At 59.0% G+C, this 8,288-nt stretch overlaps 1 protein-coding gene across 1 annotated transcript; it reads right to left on the bottom strand.

The window, feature by feature from the left end:
* Positions 1-668: 668 nt before the first annotated feature.
* On the bottom strand, positions 669-5,313 carry LOC139251239 (myosin-9-like; the record flags this gene model as incomplete). The annotated part of the gene is made up of 3 exons (XM_070873211.1): positions 5,106-5,313; positions 3,520-3,624; positions 669-821 (listed from the first exon to the last, which is right to left on the bottom strand). Coding segments are annotated over exons 1-3 (264 nt in total), but the record flags the coding sequence as incomplete, so codon positions are not given.
* Positions 5,314-8,288: the final 2,975 nt, after the last annotated feature.

Raw genomic sequence — 8,288 nt, 5'->3', positions numbered from 1 at the left:
TATCCAAACCAACTCTCTCCTCGCCTCTCCCCCCACCCCCTCGCCTCTCCCCCCCCCCCCCCTCGCCTCCCCCCCCCCCCCTCGCCTCTCCCCTTCCTCCCACCCTCTCTCGCCACCTCCCTCCCTCTCCCTTGCCCAACCTTCCCTCTCTCCCTCCATCCCTCTGCCTCTCCCACCCTCAACCTTGCCTCTCCCTCACCCCCTCTTCCCTCCCTCCTTCTCACCCAACTTTCTCCCTCCCCACCCCTCCCTCGCCCCAACCTCGCCCCACCGCTCTCTCCCTCCTCCCCCCACCCCTCCCTCCCTCCCTCGCCCCACCCTCACTCGCCCCACCCTCCCTTCCTCCCCCCACCCCTCCCTCCCTACCCCTCCACCCCTCCCTCGCCCCACCCCTCCCTCCCCTCGCCCCACTCACTCGCCCCACCCTCACTCGCCCCACCCCTCCCTTCCTCCCCCCACCCCTCCCTCCCTACCCCTCCACCCCTCCCTCGCCCCACCCCTCTCTCTCCCTCGCCCCACCCCTCCCTCCCTCGCCCCACCCTCACTCGCCCCACCCCTCCCTTCCTCCCCCCACCCCTCCCTCCCTACCCCTCCACCCCTCCCTCGCCCCACCCCTCTCTCTCCCTCGCCCCACCCCTCCCTCCCTCGCCCCACCCCTCCCTACGTACCTGGGTCTGTAAAGTGGCCACCTGCCTCCCCAGATTCTTCTTGGCCTCTTCCTCCTCCTCCATCTGCTCCAACACCCCGACCTTCTCCTCCTCCAACTGTCGCAGCCTGGTGCTGAGGTGCAGCTTCTGCCGGGTCTCCTCCTGCAGCAGCTCCTGAGGGTACAGGGACATCACCACACGGTGAGAGAAAGAGAGAGAGAGAGAGAGAGAGAGAGAGAGAGAGAGAGAGAGAGAGAGAGAGAGAGAGAGAGAGAGAGAGAGAGTGGGCCTTTCCCCGACCCGACACCCCCTCCCACTGCCCCGTCAAACACTCCCAGGGCAGGTACAGGGGGTTAGATACAGAGTAAAGCTCCCTCTACACTGTCCCATCAAACACTCCCAGGGCAGGTACAGGGGGTTAGATACAGAGTAAAGCTCCCTCTACACTGCCCCATCAAACACTCCCAGGGCAGGTACAGGGGGTTAGATACAGAGTAAAGCTCCCTCTACACTGCCCCATCAAACACTCCCAGGGCAGGTACAGGGGGTTAGATACAGAGTAAAGCTCCCTCTACACTGCCCCATCAAACACTCCCAGGGCAGGTACAGGGGGTTAGATACAGAGTAAAGCTCCCTCTACACTGTCCCATCAAACACTCCCAGGGCAGGTACACGGGGTTAGATACAGAGTAAAGCTCCCTCTACACTGTCCCATCAAACACTCCCAGGGCAGGTACAGGGGGTTAGATACAGAGTAAAGCTCCCTCTACACTGTCCCATCAAACACTCCCAGGGCAGGTACAGCACGGGGTTAGATACAGAGTAAAGCTCCCTCGACACTGTCCCATCAAACACTCCCAGGGCAGGTACAGGGGGTTAGATACAGAGTAAAGCTCCCTCTACACTGTCCCCATCAAACACTCCCAGGGCAGGTACAGGGGGTTAGATACAGAGTAAAGCTCCCTCTACATTGTCCCATCAAACACTCCCAGGGCAGGTACAGGGGGTTAGATACAGAGTAAAGCTCCCTCTACACTGTCCCATCAAACACTCCCAGGGCAGGTACAGGGGGTTAGATACAGAGTAAAGCTCCCTCTACACTGTCCCGTCAAACACTCCCAGGGCAGGTACAGGGGGTAAGATACAGAGTAAAGCTCCCTCTACACTGTCCCATCAAACACTCCCAGGACAGGTACAGGGGGTTAGATACAGAGTAAAGCTCTCTCTACACTGTCCCATCAAACACTCCCAGGGCAGGTACAGGAGGTTAGATACAGAGTAAAGCTCCCTCTACACTGTCCCCATCACACACTCCCAGGGCAGGTACAGGGGGTTAGATACAGAGTAAAGCTCCCTCTACACTGTCCCCATCACACACTCCCAGGGCAGGTACAGGGGGTTAGATACAGAGTAAAGCTCCCTCTACACTGTCACATCAAACACTCCCAGGGCAGGTACAGGGGGTTAGATACAGAGTAAAGCTCCCTCTACACTGTTCCATCAAACACTCCCAGGACAGGTACAGGGGGTTACATACAAATTTGAGCCCCCAAAGTCCAGATCCACACTACCCTGTGCCAGTACTGAGGGAGTGCCGCACTGCGCTGTCGGAGGGGCAGTACTGAGGGAGTGCTGCACTGTCGGAGGGGCAGTACTGAGGGAGCGCCGCACTGCGCTGTCGGAGGGGCAGTACTGAGGGAGTGCCGTACTGCGCTGTCGGAGGGGCAGTACTGAGGGAGTGCCGCACTGCGCTGTCGGAGGGGCAGTACTGAGGGAGTGCCGCACTGTCGGAGGGGCAGTACTGAGGGAGTGCCGTACTGCGCTGTCGGAGGGGCAGTACTGAGGGAGTGCCGTACTGTCGGAGGGGCAGTACTGAGGGAGTGCCGTACTGTCGGAGGGGCAGTACTGAGGGAGTGCCGTACTGCGCTGTCGGAGGGGCAGTACTGAGGGAGTGCCGTACTGTCGGAGGGGTAGTACTGAGGGAGCGCCGTACTGTCGGAGGGGCAGTACTGAGGGAGCGCCGTACTGTCGGAGGGGCAGTACTGAGGGAGACGTACTGTAGGAGGGGCGGTACTGAGGGAGCGCCGTACTGTCGGAGGGGCAGTACTGAGGGAGCGCCGTACTGTCGGAGGGGCAGTACTGAGGGAGACGTACTGTCGGAGGGGCAGTACTGAGGGAGTGCCGTACTGTCGGAGGGGCGGTACTGAGGGAGTGCCGCACTGTCGGAGGGGCAGTACTGAGGAGAGTGCCGCACTGTCGGAGGGGCAGTACTGAGGGAGCCCCGCACTGTCGGAGGGGCAGTACTGAGGGAGTGCCGCACTGTCGGAGGGGCAGTACTGAGGGAGCGCCGTACTGTCGGAGGGGCAGTACTGAGGGAGCGCCGTACTGTCGGAGGGGCGGTACTGACAGAGCGCCGTACTGTCGGAGGAGCGGTACTGAGGGAGCGCCGTACTGTCGGAGGGGCGGTACTGAGGGAGTGCCATACTGTCGGAGGAGCGGTACTGAGGGAGTGCCGTACTGTCGGAGGGGCGGTACTGACAGAGCGCCGTACTGTCGGAGGGGCGGTACTGAGGGAGTGCCATACTGTCGGAGGGGCGGTACTGAGGGAGTGCTGCACTGTCGGAGGGGCGGTACTGAGGGAGCGCCCGCGGTTTGTGGGAGCTTGCTGTGCGCACATTTGGCTGCTGCCTTTCCCGCACTGGAACAGTGGCCACGCTTCGAAAAGAACTTTCCCAGGCCGTGAAGCGCTTTGCGACGGACTGAGTTGGTGCAGAAGTCTCGAAGACTGGATCACGCCCGCCGCATTCTGTCTCGGTGATCGGGCTGGGGGGTCCTGCGGCCCGCTTGAGAGGCCGAGGGTCCCTCCACCTACCTGGGCGTCCTGCAGGCGAGATTCCAGACTCGACACCTCCTTGGCTAGCTTGTTGGCCTTGGACTCCGTCCCTCCTAAAGCCCCCGAGGTGCTCTCCAACTCTGCCTGTCAACCGAGAGAGAGAGAGAGAGAGGAAGACAAAGGGTTAAACCGCGGGAACGGAGCAAAGCGGGAAACAACAGCTGAACGCTTGGTGGCATTAATTCCACTCGCCACTCTGACCCCTCCGCCCTTAGTGGGAGCTTGCTGTGCGCAAGTTGACTGCCACCACTCCTGCTCTGTTCCAAAGAAGCTCAACGGCACACTTGGATAATATCTCGGGTTGGAAAACTGTAACTAGTGGGGTGCGGCAGGGATCAGTGCTGGGGCCCCAGCTATTTACCGCACAAGATAAAAGTTCACGGGGTTGGGGGGTAATATATTAGCGCGGATAGAGGATTGGCTAACTGACAGAGAACAGAGGGTGGGGATAAATGGTTCATTCTCGGGTTGGCAATCAGTAACTAGTGGGGTGCCGCAGGGATCAGTGATGGGGCCCCAGCTATTTACAATCTATATTAACGACTTGGAAGAAGGGACCGAGTGTAACGTAGACAAGTTTGCTGATGATACAAAGATGGGAGGAAAAGCAATGTGTGAGGAGGACACAAAAAATCTGCAAAAGGACACAGACAGGCTCAGTGAGTGGGCATAAATTTGTCCGATGGAGTATAATGTGGGAAAGTGTGAGGTCAGGCAGTTTGGCAAAAAAAAAAAATCACAGAGCAAGTAAAAAATCACAGAGCAAGTTATTATTTAAACGGAGAAAGATTACAAAGTGCGGCAGTACAGCGGGACCTGGGGGTTACTTGTACATGAAACACAAAAGGTTAGTACGCAGGTTCAGCAAGTGATCAGGAAGGGCCAATGGTATCTTGGCCTTTATTGCAAAGGGGGATGGAGTATAAAAGCAGGGAAGTCTTGCTCCAGTTACACAGGGTATTGGTGAGGCCACACCTGGAGTACTGCGTGCACAGTTTTGCTCTCCGTATTTACCAAAGGACACACTTTTTGCTTTGGAGGCAGTTCAGAGAAGGTTCACTCGGTCGATTCCGGGGATGAGGGGGTTGACTTATGAGGAAAGGTTGAGGAGGTTGGGCCTCTACTCATTGGAGTTCAGAAGAATGAGAGGTGATCTTATCGAAAGGTATCAGATTATGAGGGGGGGGCTCGACAAGGTGGATGCAGAGAGGATGTTCCCACTGATGGGGGAGACTAGAACTAGGGGGCATGGTCTTAGAATAAGGGGCCGCCCATTTAAAACTGAGATGAGGAGGAATTTCTTCTCGTAAATCTGTGGAACTCGCTGCCTCAGAGAGCTGTGGAAGCCGGGACATTGAATATATTTAAGACAGAGATAGACAGTTCCTTAACCGATAAGGGGGGCGGGCAGGGAAGTGGAGCTGGGTCCATGATCGGATCAGGCCACGATGGTATTAAATGACGGAGCAGGGCTCGAGGGGCCGAATGGCCCACTCCTGCTCCTGTTTCTGATGTGAGCCCCGGGGAGGGGGGCGATTGGGGACACAGGGTCCCAGGGCACTGACCTGCATTCTCAACACCCGCTCGCCAATGTCGTTGCGGCCTCGCTCGCTCTCCGTCAGCCGGGACTGCAGCTCTTGAAGCTGGCTCTCTGCCTTCTTGCGTTTGTGCTCGGACTCGGCTCGCAGCCCCTGCAGGGTCTTCACCTCGTTGCCCAGTTCCTGGCTCTCGCTCTCGGTCAGCAGCTTGCTCTTTTCCAGTGTGGCCTTGGTCTGCCGGCGGGGGGGGAGGAAAGAGAGAGAGAGAGGGAGTGTGAGCGAGAGACAGAGAGAGAGAGAGGGAGTGTGAGCCAGAGACAGAGAGAGAGAGGGAGTGTGAGCCAGAGACAGAGAGAGAGAGGGAGTGTGAGCGAGAGCGTGAGCGAGAGCGCGAGAGGGAGAGTGAGCGAGAGACAGAGAGAGAGAGTGGGGGCGCGAGAGAGGGAGTGTGAGCGAGAGAGAGAGAGGGAGTGTGAGCGAGAGAGAGAGAGGGAGTGTGAGCGAGAGAGGGAGAGGGAGTGTGAGCGAGAGAGGGAGGAGTGTGAGCGAGAGAGGGAGGAGTGTGAGCGAGAGAGGGAGGAGTGTGAGCGAGAGAGGGAGGAGTGTGAGCGAGAGAGGGAGGAGTGTGAGCGAGAGAGGGAGGAGTGTGAGCGAGAGAGGGAGGAGTGTGAGCGAGAGAGGGAGGAGTGTGAGCGAGAGAGGGAGGAGTGTGAGCGAGAGAGGGAGGAGTGTGAGCGAGAGAGGGAGGAGTGTGAGCGAGAGAGGGAGGAGTGTGAGCGAGAGAGGGAGGAGTGTGAGCGAGAGAGGGAGGAGTGTGAGCGAGAGAGGGAGGAGTGTGAGCGAGAGAGGGAGGAGTGTGAGCGAGAGAGGGAGGAGTGTGAGCGAGAGAGGGAGGAGTGTGAGCGAGAGAGGGAGGAGTGTGAGCGAGAGAGGGAGGAGTGTGAGCGAGAGAGGGAGGAGTGTGAGCGAGAGAGGGAGGAGTGTGAGCGAGAGAGGGAGGAGTGTGAGCGAGAGAGGGAGGAGTGTGAGCGAGAGAGGGAGGAGTGTGAGCGAGAGAGGGAGGAGTGTGAGCGAGAGAGGGAGGAGTGTGAGCGAGAGAGGGAGGAGTGTGAGCGAGAGAGGGAGGAGTGTGAGCGAGAGAGGGAGGAGTGTGAGCGAGAGAGGGAGGAGTGTGAGCGAGAGAGCGAGGAGTGTGAGCGAGAGAGCGAGGAGTGTGAGCGAGAGAGCGAGGAGTGTGAGCGAGAGAGCGAGGAGTGTGAGCGAGAGAGAGAGAGAGAGAGGGAGTGTGAGCGAGAGACAGAGAGAGGGGGAGTGTGAGCGAGAGAGAGGGAGTGTGAGCGAGAGAGCGAGGAGTGTGAGCGAGAGAGCGAGGAGTGTGAGCGAGAGAGCGAGGAGTGTGAGCGAGAGAGCGAGGAGTGTGAGCGAGAGAGCGAGGAGTGTGAGCGAGAGAGCGAGGAGTGTGAGCGAGAGAGAGAGAGAGAGAGAGAGGGAGTGTGAGCGAGAGACAGAGAGAGGGGGAGTGTGAGCGAGAGAGAGGGAGTGTGAGCGAGAGACAGAAAGAGAGAGGGAGTGAGAGCGAGAGACAGAAAGAGAGAGGGAGGGAGTGTGAGCGAGAGAGCGGGGGCGCGAGAGAGGGAGTGTGAGCGAGAGAGAGAGAGAGGGAGTGTGAGCGAGAGACAGAGAGAGAGGGAGTGTGAGCGAGAGAGAGAGAGAGAGAGAGGGAGTGTGAGCGAGAGACAGAGAGGGAGGGCGCGAGAGAGGGAGTGTGAGCGAGAGACAGAGAGGGGGAGTGTGAGCGAGAGACAGAGAGAGAGAGAGAGAGAGGGAGTGTGAGCGAGAGACAGAGAGAGAGGGAGTGTGAGCGAGAGACAGAGAGAGAGAGAGAGAGGGAGAGTGAGCGAGAGACAGAGAGAGAGAGGGAGAGTGAGCGAGAGACAGAGAGAGAGAGGGAGTGTGAGCGAGAGACAGAGAGAGAGAGAGGGAGTGTGAGCGAGAGACAGAGAGAGAGAGGGAGTGTGAGCGAGAGACAGAGAGAGAGAGAGGGAGTGTGAGCGAGAGAGCGAGAGAGAGAGGGAGTGTGAGCGAGAGAGAGAGAGAGGGAGTGTGAGCGAGAGACAGAGAGAGAGAGAGGGAGTGTGAGCGAGAGACAGAGAGGGGGCGCGAGAGACAGAGAGAGAGAGGGAGTGTGAGCGAGAGATAAGAGAGAGAGAGAGAGAGAGAGAGAGAGAGAGAGAGAGGGAGTGTGAGCGAGAGAGAGAGAGAGAGAGAGGGGGAGTGTGAGCGAGAGAGAGAGAGAGAGAGACACGGAGGGCGCGAGAGAGAGAGAGAGAGAGAGAGAGAGACACGGAGGGCGCGAGAGAGAGAGAGAGAGAGAGAGAGAGAGAGAGAGAGGGAGTGTGAGAGAGAGAGAGAGAGAGAGAGAGAGGGAGTGTGAGCGAGAGACAGAGAGAGGGAGTGTGAGCGAGAGACAGAGAGGGAGACGGAGGGCGCGAGAGAGAGAGAGAGAGAGGGAGTGTGAGCGAGAGGGAGTGTGAGCGAGAGACAGAGAGAGAGACGGAGGGCGCGAGAGACAGAGAGAGAGGGAGTGTGAGCGAGAGAGAGAGAGAGAGAGAGAGAGAGAGAGAGCGTGAGCGAGAGCGCGAGAGGGAGAGTGAGCGAGAGACAGAGAGAGAGAGTGGGGGCGCGAGAGAGGGAGTGTGAGCGAGAGAGAGAGAGGGAGTGTGAGCAAGAGACAGAGAGAGAGAGAGGGAGTGTGAGAGAGAGAGGGAGTGTGGAGAGAGAGAGGGAGTGTGAGCGAGAGAGGGAGGAGTGTGAGCGAGAGAGCGAGGAGTGTGAGCGAGAGAGCGAGGAGTGTGAGCGAGAGAGCGAGGAGTGTGAGCGAGAGAGCGAGGAGTGTGAGCGAGAGAGCGAGGGAGTGTGAGCGAGAGCGAGGAGTGTGAGCGAGAGAGCGAGGAGTGTGAGCGAGAGAGCGGAGGTGTGAGCGAGAGAGCGAGGAGTGTGAGCGAGAGAGCGAGAGAGAGAGAGAGAGAGAGAGAGGGAGTGTGAGTGAGAGAGAGAGAGGGAGTGTGAGCGAGAGAGAGGGAGTGTGAGCGAGAGACAGAGAGAGAGAGGGGGAGTGTGAGCGAGAGAGAGGGAGTGTGAGCGAGAGACAAAGAGAGAGGGAGTGAGAGCGAGAGACAGAAAGAGAGAGAGGGAGGGAGTGTGAGCGAG

The sequence above is a fragment of the Pristiophorus japonicus genome, unplaced genomic scaffold, assembly GCF_044704955.1.
Source record: "Pristiophorus japonicus isolate sPriJap1 unplaced genomic scaffold, sPriJap1.hap1 HAP1_SCAFFOLD_4256, whole genome shotgun sequence".
NCBI classification, from domain to species: domain Eukaryota; kingdom Metazoa; phylum Chordata; class Chondrichthyes; family Pristiophoridae; genus Pristiophorus; species Pristiophorus japonicus.
Note: the sequence above shows the minus strand (reverse complement) of the source record. Positions and strands in the feature narration are given on the sequence as shown.